Genomic DNA, 21700 nt, shown 5'->3' with positions numbered 1-21700 from the left:
CAGTAAATAATTGTTAATGTGTTGGTTACATTTTGCTTTAAAGCAGTGGTCGGCGCGCCATAGCTCAATTGAGCCAAACTGGCTTCACACATATTCTTACTCTCCATCGTCAGTCGTTAGCGAGACTTTTTAATGTCCTGCACTGCTCCTTGATAAATCCCATCGATACGTATTTAATTACTTATACCTTGGCGTTATAGTTTAGCCGTAAAAGTGGCGCGAAAATTTTAACTTGCCTATTTATATAATAGGGGGACTCATGAAAGCATATAAACTTATAAGGTGTAAAATTATATCCATTTACACACGCTGTTATATGAACGCACCTAGTAATATTCTTGATAAACTTAATTGTTTATCACCTGTATTAAGGCCGAAAAAATTTTTTTTGATTGTTATACAAATTGAAAAATACCAAGATTAAGTGAAAAATCAAATCTGAAACGTCTTTACTAAGTTATACTTGAAAATGACTTGCTGATGTTGGAGATTTCTGATGAAAATGCCTGCTGTAATGTCTGCAAGGTTGCATTCCTTGAGTTTCCCGCGTTTACACAGTAGGGGGACTCATGATAGCATATAAACTTATAAGGTGTAAAATTATATCCATTTACACACGCTGTTATATGAACGCACCTAGTAATACTCTTGATAAACTTGATTGTTTATCAGCTGTATTATTGCCGAACAACATTTTTTGATTGTTATACAAATTAAAAAATGCCAAGACTAAGTGAAAAATCAAAACTAAAACGCCTGCTGTAATGTCTGCAAGGTTGCATTCCTTTGAGTTTACCGCGTTTACACAATGAAATGTGCGCGTAAATTTATACAAATTGTGTAAATGATTTTTCATACAAAATTTGACAGCTCGTGCGTAAACTAGATAAATTTCTACGTTTACACAATTTATAAGGCATTTATACGGTTACATGAGTCCCCCTAGTGAAAAATGCTCGTAAATTTATACAAATTGTGTAAATGATTTTTCATACAAAATTTGACAGCTCGTTTACGCACTAGATAAATGTATACATTTACACACTTTATAAGGCATTAATAAGGTTACATGAGTCCCCCTAATATGAAAGTATACTAAAGTATGTAAATAAAAGTAAAATATGTACAATTTTCATAATTTGTTTAAAGTTTTTTATTATCGGCAAATCAGGACATCAATTGTATTTTGACAATTCTAAAGCTCATATGGATTAATTGATATGGGTTATATTCATAGCTCCAATTTAGTAGGGGCGACATACTTAGTTGCTGCTTTTTTGGCAGATAGCCCAAAAGAAAGGGTGTGTTCGACAGCTGTTGATACAGCAGTGTTAAGCCCCCATTACTGATACTTAGCATAGACTTGACTTGACTTGGCGTAAACTTGGCAACTTAAGCCCCCATTACTGATACTTAGCATAGACTTGACTTGACTTGGCGTAAACTTGGCAACTTAGCCACGATTATACTCCACTTGGAGCATACAATCTGGCATCATAATCAGGTTTGAAATTTACTTTTAAATAAATGTCAATTTGTATGACAAAATGTCAAAATGACATGGAAACAAACAAATGGCATCTCAAAATGTAAACGTCACTTAGAACTTACATAGAAAATCAAAATTCAACAGACTTCTAAGTCAAGTTAAGTGTTGCTAAAGGCTCCATTCCTGATACTTAGCATAGACTTGACTTGGCTTGCGAACTGTCACTTACAGTTCTGTTAAATGAACATTGCATGTTACTGATTACTCAAAACTTAACTTGACTTAGAAGTCTGTTGAATTTTGATTTTCTATGAAGTTCTAAGTGACGTTTACATTTTGAGATGCCATTTGTTTGTTTCCATTTCATTTTGACATTTTGTCATACAAATTGACATTTATTTAAAAATAAATTTCAACGCTGATTATGATGCCAGATTTTATGCGCCAAGTGGAGTATAATCGTGGCTAAGTTGCCAAGTTTACGCCAAGTCAAGTCAAGTCTATGCTAAGTATCACTAATGGGGGCTTAAGTTTTGAGCAATCAGTAACATGCAATGTTCATTTAACAGAACTGTAAGTGACAGTTCTCAAGCCAAGTCAAGTCTATGCTAAGTATCAGTAATGGGCCCTTTACTTTTTGTGACAAACATCACGTTCTGTGGCTAAGTTTGAACAGCTGTGGCAACGTCACTCGTTCGTTGAATTAAATGTTGCCATCAACTATAGTTATATATATATATATCATGATTCAATCACAAGAGGTTTGCTCGACAGACAAATTTTTTGACGATTGCAGCCATTTTGCTCCCAAATCGAATTGACATCCGTTAACTGTGTTGTTTCTTTGCGATTTTTCGAAAAATTTTAGTAGTAGAAATAGGAAGCAATCAGTTTACAAATACCCGATAAGTACTAAATTGCATAATTCCTTAGAACATTTATTTTAATTGTATGATGAATTTATTAACTATGCCATGATCTATTAGTGTGGCTGAACATGGGTTTTATGAAAAGTACGGACACCAAAGAATCGCGCACTTCCATAAACCTGTGAACAAACGAAACCTAAAACACCTCAAAATTCATCGTTCAACCTCAAAAACTCGACTAGTAAATCGATTCACGTAAAAATGGCATTAGTAAATAATGAAGATGCCATAACGAAATGTACTCATTGAGCACGTTAACTTATTCATTTCGTATGTTCGAAACATTTGTCTCCATTTAAGAATTTGGGGAATCGGTTTATATTTTGAATATTATGTATATTCGGACCTCGTGAGGTAGTATCAAACGAACGTGTTCCGAGTATTCTAAATTAACGGTTTATCCGGAACACTTCCATGAATACTTGACGTAAAGGAGCTTTCCGAAATTTCAGAATAAAAAGGTGAATACTCCTTGTGTTGCAGGACCGCATAAAATCTGAATTCTTCTGTCATAGTCAAGACCGGAATATGAAGTTCTAAGACAATAAGCCATATTCTTTTATTTTTTTTTTGTTAGACCATGTCGGATGCCTTTTCAATATCATCCTATCTCAAAATATTTTTCAAAAACTTCCCATTTCATGATTTGTCACAAAAACGCCCTTTATTAGAATAGATTGAAGAACGCCTCAGAATGCTTTTCATTAACTCCCTCTTATGTCAAAATGCATTGAACTTGTGCTCATATAGGGAGTTTTCGAAACAAATTTTGATATATTGTATTTTTGAATAAAATTCTAAACCGACATAGCTTTTCTTCAATTCACGAAATATTTAGTAGAAAATTAATTTTTTCCTCCAAAACCTATTGGCATTTACAAATTTATTATCACTACTAATATACTACTTTGTAGTAACTACTAAAGGTACTTTTCTACTACAATTTTCGTTAAAGGGGATTTAATTATTACCCGGTTTCCTTACTTCGTAAAAGCAACTCGTCCAGATTTTTCAATTTGGGAGTGTCAAAGCTCTGCCGTCATTGAAGAACAAACCTCTAGTAATTGAATCATGTATATATATAGTTATATATATGTTATAACATATCAAAAGCGACAAAAAAACTTTCAATCCGCTATTGCAGCACATTATCTGCTTATGTATCATGTATCAGCAACATTCCATGAATTAAGTAGCACTTTAGCAATTTTTCTGTAATTATATCACAAAGCTGTAACTGACTAAAACCAAAGATTGATCGAAGAGTAAAGATGTTGCAGGCGCAAACTTCGGTGGAAAGCAGCGGAGCGTAACAAAATTCTGGTAGGTCACTTCCACCACACCACAAACTTTAACACAGTTTTAACATAATCTAAGCATACAAAATGCACTGATTGTAGTTTTTGAGTGTAAAAATGTAAATTCTGAACAGATTAGCTGAATAAAAAGTGTACAAATAATTGTTAAATAACAAATACAGGCTGTGGTAGTTTAACAAATTCTACTGTGGTAAGTGGTGAATGTGACCTACTAGAATTTTGTGAAGCTTGATTCACACTATTTTCGTCCCTGCAACATCTTTACTCTTCTATCAATATTTGCTATAGCCACATACCTAATTTTGACTATAAATATGCCTCATGGAGTTTATATGAGTACTAAGTACATTAGACACTTTGTATGTAAGAACAACTATCACTTTTAGTGTACAATCATACATATGTATCACATACAATTTGAGTATGTATTTAAGTAACTTTGTTTACGTATCTGATTTCGATTATTATTATTTTTCTATATTAATAAGTAAATAAGTTATTTTTTCACATACCATGAACATAATTTTGTAGGGTTTTTAAGTACTAAAACATTATTCATAAGTAAATATAATTAAATCCTTTTTGACAGCTCTCTCTATTTAATATTTAGTTTTTTTAATTTTTTTTTATTATTGATATAGTAATGCATACAAATGTTTGTATGTAGACGTGTTCTAAGTCGCTTGCGACAAGCTTAAACTAATGTAGTTTTTCTCTAATTTTATGGTTTATTTATATTTTTATTTTTTATCAAACTAGCTCAATTTTCATGTTTTGATCCTCCTGTTTTGAACAACGCATGTTTGTTGTATAGTTTTTTATTTGGTCATCTCTCCTAATTTTTATATTTTTTAGTCTATGGTAATGCATCAATACGTTCCAACAACAAAAAGTTTGCTAGTTAAAGCTTTTTAAAAATAGCCAAACACTCTTTGCAGTGGTTTACATTGAATTAACGACTGGTAGAGGCTGTTCTTTAAATTATGAAATCCCTACAAGATTTTTAGAAAAAACAAAGTATGCTTTGAATTAACTGCTTTTGAATTGGCATTTCATGACATTTTTAAAAATGTTTTGGCTCAAGTCAAACCTTCAACAACCATGGCTCAATTATATGGTTGGCTCATCTCATCAGCTGATTTTATTTATTTCATTGCACGGCCGGTGGGATTGTCAAAAGGAGATGGCAAATTCAAAATGAAACCAACACATTGGCAACATTTTCTTACTCATACAAAAACTGCTAAGTTTTATGTTTCCATTCCATACCATTCGCACCAACACGCAGATTTTGACAATCTGAACTAACATATTTTGTTTTTGTACAGATGAGCCTACCATATAGTTGAACCATGTCAACAACGAGGAAAGTGAATACCAACTAAGAGCTACGTAAAAAATGTAACGGTATCATCCTATGAGACTCCCCGAAGAACGTTTATGCCCTTCAATAAAGGTGGCTTAGTGAGGACAAGCCAAGAAGTGGGCGCACTATTAACTCGTATTTAGGAAAAACCGAACCATGCCAAAATAACCAAAACCACATACGTGCAAGTCACACAAATCAAGCAGAGAAATAATGTTAAAAAATTAATTTTTAGATATGTAAACATTACACGTGAGAGAGGTTATTGATATGCAACATTTTTTTGAAAAAAATTCGACAAATTTATAATTTTTTTGGGCATAGTATCAGAAGATGGATGTTATCAAGTTTTATATCTAACTAGCTTTACCTGGCGTACGTTGTAACGCCCGAGATCGAATGAATGTTGCGTTATTTTTTCTATTTTGTTTGTGGATAATTTAGTTTATTGTTCTGTAAATTGAATTGAATTTTGTGCGCATATTTGGTGAGATTTTCGTTTAAAACATTTTATTATTAGTTACATACGTTCCATTGAGACTTGAGCGAGATACGGATAGAAATTTAACATGCAAATGCAACAACAACGTTGTGATCCTGATATTTATCTGGTTCAATTTCTGATCCGTATAGCAGTTCTGTTCCTTTCGTTTTCTGTAGTAGATTTTTTGACAGCTAACCACTTTTGAGTTGGTAGCACTCATGGCTCAACTATATGGTTGGCTCATCTCTACAGCAATAACATACCTTTTTCACATTGCCAAAATTAGCGTGATGGTGTTAGACGAATGGAATGGAAAGAAAACATAAAACTTAGCAGCATTTGTAAGTAGTAAGAAAATGTTGTAAATTCGTTGGTTTCTTTTTAAGTTTGCCATCTCCTTCTGACAATCCCTACTCCAGTGAAATGAAAAAAATAAAATCAGCTGGTGAGATGAGCCAACCATATAGTTGAGCCATTGTAGCACTGAACTAAATACGTGTACATTTGTGTATACATAAAAGATCTCGCCATATTTAAAAGCAAGAACACTGAAAGAGTAAACAACTTGAAGATGATGTAAGGAAAATAAACAGTTTGCTTACGTGCGAAACTAATTAAATGGTAATAATTCTATCAGTATCTTAAAATTTTGTGTACGTTTCTTCTTATTTTCTACAAAACAGATGTTTTATATTAGTGCTGCCAGCTCTCATAAAGTTGATCTAGATCGTTCCAATGAGATTTGAGCCAGAGCCAGAGCTCGATAAACCAATGGAACGGCCCTAATGTATCTTATTGTAATGCATGTGGGTACACAATATTTTTGGTTTTTTCCTTCGGTGCAAAGATAAACATATTTTTTGACGTTCCAACTCTAGAGCAAGCAACATATAGCTGGCCATGGGAAAAGCACGGACTCTCTAAATTGAATCCTGCAACAGTAGGAGATTGTCCTTGCGCTTTGTTGATTGTAATTGCAAAAGCAATGCGTACAGGAAACTGTAAGAGCTTAAAATTTAATGGAAAATCTGTAGCAATCATTGGGATCCGTGATATAAGCACATCTTCACCTTTGTTTTTACCGCTGATGATTGCTGCTTCGATTACATTCGGCATTAATTTCTAAACGAAAAGTCTGGTTCCATTGCAATTTTGGTGGGTCTAAATTCTGAAGAAGCATTTGTAGGGAAGGTGCCACGCCCCTTTTCCACATTTTACTAGAGGTGTTAGGACTTAAGGTCATATAGCTCCTTACCAATTTTCATTGTCGTACCATTACTACATCCAGAGATATGAAGTATGATATATTCCATTCGTATAGGAGGTGCAACGCCCTCTTTTTCCCAATTCCACATTTTCTTGGTTGTGTTAGGGATTGACCTCATATAACTCCTCACTGAATTTCAATGTTCTGGCATGTATACCTTCAGAGTTATGCAGTACCAAAAATTCCATTTGTACGGGAGGTGCCACGCCCCTTTTATATATAGAAATTATGTTAAGCCTAAAACCTTTGTGTTGATCGAGGGAACCTATAGCCGAAATTTGGTGATGAAGTGTGGGAAATACGCGAACACACACACACATAATTTGATTTTTATATATTAATTTGAATTTTTTCTAAAAAAATATTATAACTCAAGAATGGCTAAACCGATTTGGGATTTCAAAATCAACTAACCATCATCTCTCCTTCCTGTATCTTTCCTAAAAATTTCATGGCAATCTTTCTATCCGTTCTCGAGTTATGGAGTGACAATCAAAATGTACACTTCTTTTTATATATGTAGATAAAGAAAGTGAGTCTTTAACTTCAATAACATTAAAACCATTAAACCCTACTAAATAGCCAGGACGTTATGATGTCGCTTTTACTCAGTTTGTTCGGTTTGTTGAGGTATAAAAAGCGCTAACGTAAATATCCTGTTAAATTGCAAATCAGATGAATGAAATGAAACTGCTTCACTCAAAAAGAAGATCGAAAACTGCAATTTTGTTATGTTATTTGTTTTCCCTTGCAAGGCCCTACTTACTTTGGATGCAGTCTCTAAAGCACTACATTCGAAAGCCACCGATTTTTCAAATGCCTTAAAACTAGGGCTGTGAACTGCATCCGGATTTTTCAACTATCCGGATAAACCGGATATTCGAATAACCGGATAGCTAAGGAAAAAATCGGGCTATCCGGGTTCATAAATGGGAAATCCGGATATCAGCTGTTCGGCTATCCGGATACTTAAACGGAAAATCCGGATATCCGTATGTCCGGATACTGGAATATATAAGTTGAATATCTAAATATCAGAATTGAACGAAGCAAACATCGAAAAATTATTCACAAAATATGTTTGTAGATTATTAAATTAACGTCAAAAGTTAAAAAGCTACAATTTTACAAACAAGTGAAAATAAGAACAGTGCCATTTGTTTATATTGTGAAAAAACGCTGTTAATTGATTTAAATGCCCTACGAATTTATTGTTATTAATGTTAAATAAACATATATGCGGATAGTCCCAGCCCTACTTACAACGTTTGAAATTTTGCTTAGAAGGATTGGAAAGGTATCGACATAAATTTGAAAATTTAAAAATGGAAGCGAGTAGTGTTCCAGAAAAATGGTCCATCACCCCTGATCCACTCGCCAGAGGATGTAAATGCATTCAGGTTTCCGCATTGGGCTAGCATGGTCTACAGACCATTCTCTCTTGCCTAAGAGAGTAGGCCTATGGCCATTATGATATGGTCGCATCAAAAGAATTCGCCACGGGCCCAGATGGTATAGTTACGCCACTGGTCTGGGGAGAACATTTCTGGTTCGGGAAAACCATTCAGATAGAAAAGTTTGGCAGAAAGGTTCTGATTTGGAAAGTTATTTGTGAATGCGGACATAAATCACCGGCGTTTTTACGATATGGAACAATCAACACAGAAATTTACGTGAACGTGAACCAATTAAGCGATATTTGGCTCTGTTGAAAGCAATACTTTTAAAAATAGGGAAAACAACAAAACCCGTTACAGGAGTAAAAAGATAGTGGCGAACAGTATTGCTAATAGTGGACAAAACCATTGTACAAAACTTTATGTCTGGTTTCTCTAAAAAAATTTAAATAAATTGATAAAATTTGTTTACCTGCCATTGATATAAATATGTATGTATTTCCATGTTAATAAGAACACAAGCACAAACAACTTACATACCGCAATACAGTGGGCAGTAGAAAAAGACGCTAACAGTTAGTCTGTCTGAAAGAAGAGCTAACCCCTAATACCACTTCGAAGATATTTAGGCGATAAGAATGGATATCATCACAAATACCGAGGAAATTAGATTTCTTTGAAAACATGGACGTATAAACATATGAGGCAATGATGCAGCAGACATTGCAGGCAAGTTGGTTACCAAGTCAGTTACATCTAACAGTACAATTGAAAAAAAAACAGATATACGCCGCCTTGTTCTACATTAAATAATCAAGATATTATAGAAAATTGCCGAAACTACAACCATCCTTACTACAAAGCAATTAACCAAGATGGAAAAAGCAAATGGAAATATATTTCCGCAACGATTTGATCATTAACAATCATACATCAACATCTTCTCTCCGGAGACCCAACGTCTACTTGCACATTCTACCAAGCTACTTTTACTTTGAGATATATCTTATCTGACCACCCGTTTTACCCGCAACTAGGAATCTCTATTTCAAGGAAAATTGGATAAGCTTGATACCCATTTCACACATGGGCTTAATGATATAATAAGTAAAGTTTTCTATATTTTAGCCCATATTGAATCTGGTTTATGTAGGCAAAAATCTAGTCGGTGTTGCTAATATAACAAATGACAATGAAAATAAATTATTTGAAATAATTTACGAAAAAATACCATATTTTGCTAGGAACAAACAACATCTAGGAATAGTTGCGCATATTTTTATTTAGTTTTGCCTTTAAAGTTATATATATTTTTGTACATAGCGTAAAATATTTTTGGGGTTGCTGACGTATGTTCGTTAATTAAGCAAGTGGCCCTGTGTGAAAAGCAAAAATTAATTAGGGGCATTCTCTCCGTCTAGAATCCAAAGAAACGTAGAAAGTTTTCCATTTTACTATCAGAAGTTTTCTACACACCAAAACGAGTTTCATTTGTGAAACATTTTGTACGGTTCTGCTTTTTCTATGTTTACTCAAACTGATGTATATTTCAAGTAAAAATTTTTAAATGAGACTGAAATTTCAATTAAAAAAACAAAAGTTTTATGTCCGCGGCAGTTTTTAAATGCACTATGCATTTTATATTTCCCTTTTGCGCTATATGCAGGATCAGATGGAAAGGATATTAGTTATGAAAGTGGTGCGTTCTCTGAGTGCTGTATATCAAGAAAACATGGAATATTTTCTACTTTTACTTTACTATAATTTAATTTACCACCAATTTATAATTTTATCGGAAACATCAACGACCTTATTTAGTAATTTATTTACTATGGCGCATAGTCATAGTCAAAATACAGTTATTTTCTAATTTCGCTTAATTTGAAATATAGAGCCGCCAAAAAAGCTTACAAATTAATTCATTTAATTATGTGAATATATCATAATAATAGTAATGATAATATTTAAATACTTCCGCTCATTGTTACACCTACCCTATTTTTACAATATTAAACCTTTAAGGCGTGGTTTTTTTAAGTACTACGTATATGTGACCCGGCCTATGAAAAGGTGGCTTATGACTCAAAAAAGAAATTGCGACAAACAGCTGTTAACAGCTGTTTTAGTCATAAGCCACCTTTTCATATTATATTAAAAATATCAACGAAACATAATAAATTTGGCCGAATTTGGAGGATCCTTACTACAAAATTACCCCATTCGCTACCACAAACACAAATGTTTAATGGGCACACACCGCCTTTAGTAATAAAGGTCAAAAATTAATTGAAATATTTAACAAGTTGGTGAGGTACTCAGTATTGAAGAAAATTTACAAATGCTTTATGCTGCCAAAAGATATGAACACACTTAAATTACTATGTGAGATTAAGTTATGTGTTTCTATTGTTTTCTAGATTGCATTTTTTTTAAATTAATTCCATTAAAATTTGCAATAGATCGCATATCTTATAAGTTCTTATATAAATAAATTTATTAAACTATGGATGGCTTAAAACTGTTCAAGCAGGCTTATGAAGATAATAGCTGTGTTTCTTTTGACATGTATATACATATGCACTTAAACTTTATATGGACTGCTAAGTGCATAACTTTATCTACACTTATGAAGTTGTAGCGCAGAAAATTAGTACTGCTTAATTACAGAATGCATTATACTCAGTTGCAACTGAAATGAGTCTCTCCGTTTTGTATCTATTCTTGATTTCTATCATCGATGTGGAAGTAGTGTGTCCACGATTCATCGCAACCGATTCTGCTATAGGTTATACACTATGACCAACCCAGATTCGTGTCTCCGATATTAACCACAACCCGCTTTGTAGCGAGTTATTTAACCACTGCTGCGAGGCTTCAATAATTGCCGCTAGATGGGTCTCCTAAACATTGTCTGATTGATGATAAGCGTTTTTTATACCCCAGATGTATATATATGTAAAAGAAACATGGCTAATTAAATTTTTTTTATTGAAGACGCAAATGTAGGCTGGACACATGGCGACAAAATATTATTCTCTTAGTTGTATGTGTTTAGTGTAGTAGCAATAAAAATATTTAATATTTTACAAGCACATAGAAAATAAAAACAAATTTCATAATGTCGCTCAATAATTTTTAAAATAAACAAAAATTGATAGTATAAACACATATGTATGTATGTGGGAACATGGATATGTACATACATGCATATGTATATATGTTTGTTGACTTAGTATGAAATAGAAAATGCACTATCTTTGTAATAAGTGTGCCTGTGATTGACGATTTGTGTGGGTAAATAACAGGGATGCACCTTAACGTTAAGCTAATCGTTTATCAAAAAATTTCCACCGTTTCCGTTGAAACACTTCGAAATATTATCGATAAAGAAATTATCAAAATAAATTGTATCTCGTTTTTAACCGAAACGAAAAGCTTTCGTTAACGGTAAAAACGTTAACAAAAACGTGATACTTAAAGTTTGAATTGTGCTGGCAATGCTATAGCCATGGTGAAGCCGTAAGGTGCTAACAGCGAGCGAACATACACGCACAAACTCCATGTAATTTGTTTGTGTAATTCGTTGGTGGTAATGTCAAAATACTCTGAGAAATGTTCGTACTGTCAAAATTCATGAGAAAAGTTGCAATTAGCTTGGCTAATGCCTTCACCTTTAATGACTTCGCCATCAATCAGCTTTGCCAGCATAGTTTGAAATTAATAATCAACATAAACGATTTGATTTCGTTTTGATATGGCAGAAAACGAAGCAAAATCACTTCGTTAATTTGACGTTCTTAACGTTAATAAACGAAACGAAATGACTTTGTTTCGTTTATTAACGTTAATTATCGTAACGAAATGATATCGGTTCGTTGGTTAAGCATGCCTGGTAAATAATTTCCAAAACTGGGTATTTAACAAGAGGTTTTTAATTTGCCGAGAGAGACGGGCATGGTGTATATGGTTTAAGTTCTAGCGCAATATTAAAGCATCTTTCACGCTGAAGTAATAACTATCCGTTCTGGCAAATTACCAAAATTTATTTTTGTTTTTTTATATTCTCTGATATATATTAACTGGGCCCGTGACTGAAAACCATTTTCACTCAAGCGATAACTATTTATCTAACGGATATTATTTGTCGCTAGTCAACAAATGTCATTAATCCATGAAATGGTGGACAGAGCTTTTGAGATTTTAATAATGATCGACCACGGATCTTGAAACGTGATACGGGCCCTAATTTTATAAATATGCTGTTTCGCAATTGATACTGAAATAGAAGAGACACATATCTAGTCAATTTAAGAGCATGACAACAACAATAATATAAAAAGATTATTTAACAGCGGCAGAGCTGGGTAGTAATGATTAATTTAGGTAATCAATACCCGTAAATTCCCCATTACATGTACTTGAGGAAAGTAATCAATTCCTTTCCTCCACAGCAAAGGAATTGATTACATTTCAATTCCTCAAAAACAAAAAAAAAAAACGCAAAGGTAATTTCGTTTTTTGACGCTCAAGTACAAAAATTTTTTTGTTTGTAATTGAGACAAAAAATACTTTGTTCAAATGTAATTTCTGCCCAAGTACTTTCGAAAGGTATTGCAAATGTAGTTGAAAATTTTCCAATTACATTACAACGAATGGAAAAAATACTTTCGAATTTCCCATTCCTGAAAGGAATTGCAAAAGTAATTGAAAAATTCTTAGTCTAAAAAATATTTTTGCGATTCAAGCGGTGATTTTTGGAGGCCTTAGTAACTTTTTGGACCATAAGAAAATGTTTTTAAAACAAAAGCACTGCCTTCAATCATTTGGAATTCATTTCTTCTCGCCATATATGTGGAAGGTTATGATAAGCTTGTATCATCGTAGTTTATATTTGCTGTTGAGTGGCCGGCCAATTGCTATGTACGTGGCTAGCAACGTTTCTTCATCTTTTCCCCAAGTGCTACTGACAAGCGACTTGAGTATTTTGTTGCGGATTTGTACTTTAGATACAACTTCGATGGCAAACGTCTTGAAGGTCAGAGTGTGATCGAATGTTACTCCTAAGATATTTTAATGGCTGATAATCGGTAGCGCAACACCATCGACGTGAAGGTCCAATATTCCACGTCGTAAAACAGTGACCGTAGATTTGGCCGGCTAGGTTCAAACAATTTTCAGTTTATCTTTTTATACAAAGGGGAAAGGGGGAATCTTCTATATCTTGGAGTATAGTACCGTGGTTAACTGTGTCAAAAGCTTTTGACAGTGCTGGTAGTGCTATGTATTTTGCGGAAGCCATGCTGATGAGTGGCCAGGCGAAGATTCACACTAAACTGACGGAGCAGGAAGGTTTCCAATGTCTTCGCTACTCGCGAACGGAGTGATACCGGTCGTTATAACTCACCTTCGTTAGCCGGTTGCCCAGGCTTGAAAACGTGCGTCAGGTAGCTTTCTCCCTCAGCGCCAAGATGTTTTAGCATTGGCATGACTACTCCATTTTGACCTATTGATTTAGAAGGTTTGGCTTTTTTCATGGCTTCTTCAACCTCTGTGGGGTATGGTAACGGGTCACACGTCGTGTTTGTGTCTATGTTCCCCTCATCCGGGGAATTAAAAATTTCGGGCATTAAAAATTGCCGGAAAACCCCGCTCACGCATGTCTTCGAGTCACCAGAGTTGTATCGCCAAAGGCGATGGATAAATTACACAGGCCGACAAAATTTAACCAACATCCAGACCCAGATACCGGACTATATATTTTCGAATGTTTGTGATGCGCTGAATCCAAATCTGCCCTCAGAATTGCTCTATCAGCGGTTTTGAAGTCTTGTAGATGTATTCTTTCACCAAAATTAAAGGATGGCATCTTTAAATACAAGTCTTCTTCTTTCAAATTGCGTTAAGTTTGCTCAAATATTTTTTCGCTGAGATATCGCATTTTGAAATTTTGTGGTGTGGTAGGGGTGGTTTCTAGGGGTTAGACAATTTTAGGTTAGGATATCTCGAAAACCAGAGCTGATAGAGAAATTTTGAGGCCAGCTTTCGATTCATAGCACCAAATTCCTTCGAAAATATATAGTCCGGTTTCTGGGTCTGAGATGCTGTCGGCCTGTGTTATCATTGTGTTTTTTTGGGTTAGATAAGGACTTTACAGAATCTTTTAATTAATTTTTAAACATATATCAGGCGCTGAGCCTGGTGATATTGCAGCATAATGGAAATCAATGTATAGATCCCAATGTCCAATCCTGTGTCGGTATATTCGGATTCTGATTCTGCAGAAGTCGCAGTGTATCCTTCGACTTCATCACGCATGGTATACATACTTTATCTTTTGGTACCGTGGGGATTTGCGCTTTATCCACCACCTCGAACTTCGCGTTCGTACCTTGGCTCTGGAGGTTTGGAACCACTTCCTCCAACCACAGCAAGCTCGAGGATGCTATTATCTTCACACCAAGGCCTTGCGTGGTTGTTCCCGTATCATATTAAGCATTAAGTAAATAAGCTCCCTTTCAGCAGTCATCTGTCCCAAAGGGTTCCTACGATCAACCAGCGCCAAAGTCAGTGACTACCTTGCCACATCATTCATCTTCTCGGGAAAAGCCGGAGTCTTAGCCTTTTCTCCCTTTAGCTTATCTCCTACTTCCCTAGTTGACACTTCGCCACTTTTGATGTCCTTCCTTTGACTTGCAGCTTTCGGGGTAGTTGCTATCTCGCTATTGGGGCCACCTGTCCCACAGCTTTAGGCCTACTTATCTTGTCTATGCGGCTGCCCTGCCTCGCGGCTCTGGGACTGGGTCCTTTCAGAGTCTTGAAAGCATACATTTCGCCTTCCGCCGAAAGTTGCCTCTTCATTCTGTCATTCGACCTTTCTTCCTACTTGTACTGGTTGCAGTGCCGAGAGTTTCTCGCAACAAACCTTTTTAACTGCCTTCGACCTACTTCTACCGCTTCTGTTGGCTCGACCACTGCTCCCAGGCGTTGGACAATTCTTAGTGCTGATCGGTAATGCGACAGGGCTCTCTTACTTCCTCTGCCCAGTACCCTTCTCCACTCTTCTACTCCGTTTTCAGTTGTATGCTTTTCCAATACGGAGTTCATTGAATCAGCACTACTCTCGCTCCCCGGGTCCGACGCATCGCTTAATGCGTTTTTGTCGTTTTTGGCTAGGGACTCGGCCCTCCCATTATAACCGTCCTTATTAGAATTAGATAATGAGTCGTTCATCTTCGTCGTATGACCACCTGCCCGACAGGGCGGGCTCGCGGTTCAGTATTATGTACGGGGAAAGAACCGGCCTCCACTGCAGTAATGCCAACAATACTTCCCGAGTGGTCCGGTATCGGGAAGGCTTCGTTCGAATTTATTCCCTGGCTGCAAATCGTCCAATAGGAACGGTCCGAATAGCACCGTGAGTTAGGGGCTTGGCAGTTCTTGGTCACCGACATTCCGCCGCGCTCCTATGAGGCGAAACAGCGTATATGCCAGTCCTAAACCGGCCAGCACCTCACACAAACGACCAGGTGCCTACCTTAGTGAGGGATATTAGAAGCATACTTCCGAACCCTTTTCCCATATAAAGCCAGGTAATTCATGCGAAAAATTTACAATTTCATCAACACAAATTGTTTTTTATTGGAATACATTCTACATCTATGCCGGAATCCTTTTTTCTATATTGCATTTGTGAAATATGTAACAACCAAAGAAAACACATTTTAAATAATTAATGGTGTTTACGTTATGCCAGCTGAATGTATCAAAGAAAATTAAAAAGTATGCTGCTTTCCTATAGCTACCACCCTTTGATAGCGGAGGAAGGAAAGGAAATGCCCTTACTTAGCTGTAAACTTTAAGAGGATAATGATGTTATATTCATTGGTGTTTCCAAATGCTTTCAGTAACCTCTCACAAAAAAATCTAATGAAATAATGAAAAGTGTGACCCGAAAAGTCACCCACATCAACCGGAGTAAGTTCCTCTACACAAACTAACTTGTAGTTTTTCAATTACTTTCGCAATTCCTTTGAGGAATGGAATGGGAAATTCGAAAGTACTTTTTCCATTCCTTGTAATGTAATTGGAAAGTTTTTAATTACATTTGCAATTCCTTTCGAAAGTACTGGGGCAGAAATTACATTTGAGCAAAGTATTTTTTTTCAATTACAAACAAAAAATTGTTTGTACTTGAGCCTCAAAAAACGAAATTACTTTTGGTATTTTTTTTTTTTTTGAGGAATTGAAATGTAATCAATTCTTTTGCTGTTGAGGAAAGGAATTGGTTACTTTTTCCAATTACTGAGGAATGTAATGGGTAATGTAATGGAATTGAATTTACCCAGCTCTGAACAGCGGGTTAGGAAGGCTCGTTAACTACAGAACTAAGTTCGTATATTAGTAACAGCGACGTTAACAAATAAAATGAGAAAAATTTTCAATGGAGAAAATAATTGTTTCCTAATTGAATTCTTATACTGCTCAACGGGTTTCTGATGTGACTGATTTTGATATACTTTTGTTGACTCTTTAAACTCGACTTAAAAAGAGCCCAACAATATACAAATACACTGTAAAAGTACTATGTTGAAAAAACATTGCAATAAACATAACTTTAATGCTAAATAAAAACAAACTCCAGTTAAAACACCCGTTATATGCGATTTCACAGACGCTGGCTTCTGATTATTCAGATTAGCTTGAATTTATGTAGATAAGACGAAGCATCGATAGAAATACTAAATTTTTTGTTGTATTATTTAAAGGAGTTAGCGTAATTGTTGTGCTTTTGTATGACATTCTAAATCTGAAGCGCATCATGAAACAGCAGTTAAAGATACAAACTATTGAAGGTAGCCTGCTCGAGTTTGGCGGTGAGTATCTCAAAAAAGAGCAAATTTTGTGTAAGTAGTTTAAACTAGTTCGCTAAATTTTCAATAAATATCTTATTTCAACGAAATGAATTGCAAAAATGCGCATATAAATCGTCAGATGGATGGACGGCTCTAGTTATAATTAAAATTGTTGTTATGTTTACTTAGTAATAAACAAACTTCCAACATCCGGCAAAGGAAGGACAATATCTATACGTAAGCAGCCTATGAGGTATATTTAAAAACCGCTAAAGATAATTGAAACACAGCTATAAACAAGCCTGTAAGCGAAAAAATCAAATGTTCCTTGTATGCATTTTAAGTTCGCTTTAAATGTCAATATACTCTCAATAACTTAAAAACGTGGATGAATTTTAAAGCATGCTCAGATAGTAATATATTAATCTGAAAAAGTTAATCTACTGGAATACATATGTACATACATAAGCCAAATCGCTGCAATTTCTTAAATCAATAATGGGTTACTTTTTTTTGACATCCCTGCATAGACAATTTTAACGGTGATAAGCAACAATAAAATTTGTCCTGAGTTAAGTGTTTCTTATAAATTTGTTTGCGGCTATGTCTCAATTTTATGTTTTGGTTTTAATCTAATACATCATTGATTAACTAGTTTTGTTCTTGCATTTCAACTTTGTAGAATAGCAAATATTTAAATATCTAAATTAAGTCACAATTTCACAAATAAATATCTAAATTTTGTAGATTTAAGAAAACCCTAAATATTCACATTCAAGCCTTGCGAATAGTTTTGTTGTTGTTTCAAATATTTTTCACATGACTGTAAGAAATTTTTGCACATCACTGTTCAATTTGTTCGAGCTGTTCATTCATTGACGTATGCATTTTACGTTTATGCCAACGGACGCTAGCAAATTGTGCAAATCGTTGACCACAAATGTCGCATTTATATTTTTTCACAGGCAAATGCAATTCGGTGTGTTTCTTCAAATTGGCAAATGTTGTGTAAGATTTACCACACACATCACAAGCATGTTTGCGGATATTTAAATGGCCATTCATGTGATCCGTATAGCGATTACGTTCGTAGAAAGCCTTATCACAGATAGGACAAAGGAAATTGGATTGTTTGAGGTGGCCACGTCGGTGAGTGTCGTAAAAAGACCAAGTTTTGAAGGATTTTCCACAGATATCACATATATAGGGACGTTCACCTGGATGGGAGATATGCAATTTTTGGAAGAGGATTTATTAAATTCAAATGTTTTATTACTATTAAGGCTTGTTTTTTCAGTGGTAGTTTAAACTTCTACAGGATTAAGCTTTGGTCAGCTTTAACTAGAGTTTAAACTCGTACCGAAAAACTGCTACTAACTGCACCCGAATTCCAACATTCGCTAACGCTAAAAGTTTATCGCTAAAATTATCTAACACCACGTTTACACATGCCTTAAGCTACAACAAATCGTCAATAGATAATCTACTAGATTATTTATTAAATTTTGATGAGCTCGAGGCAGTTTAAAAAATTGAGACACAGTTTTTACTAGATTATTTTCTGTAAAATGTTTACGTTTCTCTTTTGTTTTGTGCTTCCAATTAGAGATTACACTCTAGAAGTGGAACTTTTTCTATGAAAACAAATCCGTCTCTCTAAAATTTGTTCATAATTACCAAATATCGAGGGGACAAATGTGTATGGTGAACTTAGTTATATGATTAACGATTAGGAGCGAAGTGTGAAAATAAAGGTAATCTCGTTTAATGTAAACTAGGTCTAAAACAGTAACAAGTGCGCAGAAAAGTATGTAGTACATATCATATGGTCGCAAGGAATAACAGCCTAACTCTTTGCTTAAATAGTACTTTGGCCACATGGTACTAAATATTGCACGCTTTTCTGTGCCCTTGATACTGTTGTAGATATTTTTGGCTATGGAGTTTTAGTGTTAGCGATTGTTGGAATTCCGGGGCTGGTATGTACATGCATAAGCATATTAATATATTCATGTGTATTGGAACGATTTTCCGTCGTCCCTTGAACGAAAATCGAGACTGATGATGGCGCAATGCCGAAACAGGTTTGCCACCAAACCAAATTTGAAAAAGGATGACGAAAAATCGTTCCAATATGCATCAATTATCCAACCTGTAGGAAAATTTACTCAACCAAGCGAATCATATTAGTATACTTAAGATCTGCATAAAAAAATTATAATAAGGGCTACCTGATCATTGAGAAAACTGTATTTAAGACAGTTTTCTCAATAATCATCGTTAAAAACAAAATTGTGAGAATGTTATTGATATAAAAAAAAATATCAAAAAGAAATTTTGCTTCGTTGTTATCAAAAACGAAATCAAAACAATTGTGTTTTACCTACACCCATATTCTGGCGCTTGGTGGCTGAAATTGTGAAAAAAACGTTTTATTTAAATAACACAAGTATCTGTATAAGGTATAAATATGTACTAGTATCGCCTGTGGTCGAAATTCGACCAACTTGTATTTTTTTTTTCAACTCAGTCTCTGCACCAAGTATTGGAAATATAGCAAACTGGTCTAACTTACTTAAATTTTTCATTAAAATTTTGAATTTGATCTAAGACGTTGTACTTTTTGATTGTATTTTCTTAAATTTTCTACAAACTTTTCAAATGTAATTATAACGTTTTGGTACGGAGCTCCTTAAACAAAAATATAAAAATTATGTAAAATCAAATGAAATTGACATAGAATTATGGTGAAATTACTTGAAGTTGAATTGAAAAAATAGGTTTTTACACACCACCCGGAAGGTCCCCGTTGGCGCGCTACCGAAGTTAGTTTTGGGTGCTCGGTTCCCCTGTAGGCCTATATCACCCATATACATATATCGCCCATTTACTTCAATAGTGTCATAATTTTAGTTAAAAGCGAAGAAATGGGCTAAAGGAATTTAGCCTATTTCACGTCACCCGTTAGGTATGCAATTGACACTTTACCGAGTTTAATTTCGTATAAATACATATTGTCACGGATATTAGCATCACTAAATTATCCCATCACTAAGGCGATGCTAAGGCCATGCCAAGCAGTATTTACGTTAATAATTAAATCAAGTATACACATATATAAGGCAGCCCAGAGAGATGTCACACACAGATGCATTTACTTATATGCCTATGTGCGCGCGAGAGACTGTAAACTACAAACATTCACATCAATAATTCAATCTTTATGTATCTACATAAACGAATAAATAATTGCGTCTACACATATGTACGTATACGAGCAGCGGAGCGGCAATGCACAAACACATGCATATATCTTATCTGAGTTGTCACAAGAGAGAGCAATAATTTGTGCACGTAGTTGTGGCTGGCGATTTTGTAGCCGAAACTAGTAAGTTCTGGAAATCGAAGAGCCTAGAAGTATGCAGCGTAAACTATAAAAGCGGGGCAAGCGAGTAAGAAGTAATTCAGTTTGATTTGAGTTGTCAAGCAGTTACGACTAAGACGATATCTAGCGAGCAATAGCAGTATTATTTTGAATAGTGGAGTTTCATTTGAGCTATCAGTTTGGTTATTAAGCAATTCGTTGCACAGTTTGAGTGTTATTGTGAAGTATTTTAATAAAGGCCATTTTTCCATTATTCAATATTGGAGTTATTTATTCAACAGTTTAGTGATTCGAACTTAGCAGAGGATTGCAAATAAGAGGATTTACAAGCAAATTCGTTACAATTGGTGTCAGAAGAGGAATTGTTGAATAAATTCCAGAGGACAACAAGGACATGGCAAAATTCAGTGAATTGAAGATCCAGCAACTGAAGAAGGAGTTGGACAGCCGTGGATTGAATACAACCGGCAATAAACTCGAACTTCAGGCACGACTACGAGAGGCAATGGAATTAGAGGGAATTAACGTGGAAGAGTATGTCTTTCATCTTGATGGCGAGGAGACAACAAAAATTGAAGAGAAAAACGAAACATCGCAGACAGTTACCAGCACAGACTTGAACATGATATTGGCTGCAATATCTGCACAAACATCGACAGTAGCATCAATGTCGTCGCAATTGGCATCCCAACTGGAAGCGCAGGAAACACGCATAACATCGAAGATTGAAGCACAAGAAACGCGTATGTCAGAAATGTCGACACAGATTACATCCAAGGTGGAAACACAGCTCGAAGAACAGAAGACATATATGGCATCCCAACTGGAAGAGCAGAAGACATATATGGCATCCCAACTGGAATCACAGGAGGCACGTATTTCAGAAGTGTCATCTCAATTGGAAGATCAAAAGACATATATGGCATCTCAATTGGAAGCGCAAGAGGCACGTATATCTGAAATGTCGGCAGAAATTTTGGAACAGGTATCATCAAAACTGGAAGCGCAGGATGCAAAAATGGCTCAATTTCAGGCAGAAGTAGATGAATTAAAAGGTCGTATGGAGCAGTTGCAACTTAATCGGCCGGCTGCTTCAGCGAGTAATACGAAGGTAAAAACACCATCATTTGACGGTTCTGTTCCTTTCCAGGTCTTCAAGCTACAGTTTGAGAAGACCGCAGCAGTGAACAACTGGAATGCGGAAGAAAAAGT

General features: G+C 35.2%; 1 protein-coding gene across 2 annotated transcripts in view; it reads right to left on the bottom strand.

The window, feature by feature from the left end:
• Positions 1 to 17329: 17329 nt before the first annotated feature.
• rgr (regular) overlaps positions 17330 to 21700 on the bottom strand; it is a 133086-nt gene continuing 128715 nt past the window's right edge. For both annotated transcript variants that reach the window (XM_067770292.1, XM_067770293.1), the window contains one exon: positions 17330 to 18320. In XM_067770292.1, coding sequence (XP_067626393.1) covers positions 17947 to 18320 — 374 coding nt within the window. In that variant the 3' untranslated portion in view covers positions 17330 to 17946. The remainder of the gene's footprint in view (positions 18321 to 21700) is intronic.

The sequence above is a fragment of the Eurosta solidaginis genome, chromosome 3 (genome assembly GCF_040869045.1).
Source record: "Eurosta solidaginis isolate ZX-2024a chromosome 3, ASM4086904v1, whole genome shotgun sequence".
NCBI classification, from domain to species: Eukaryota; Metazoa; Arthropoda; class Insecta; order Diptera; family Tephritidae; genus Eurosta; species Eurosta solidaginis.
Note: the sequence above shows the minus strand (reverse complement) of the source record. Positions and strands in the feature narration are given on the sequence as shown.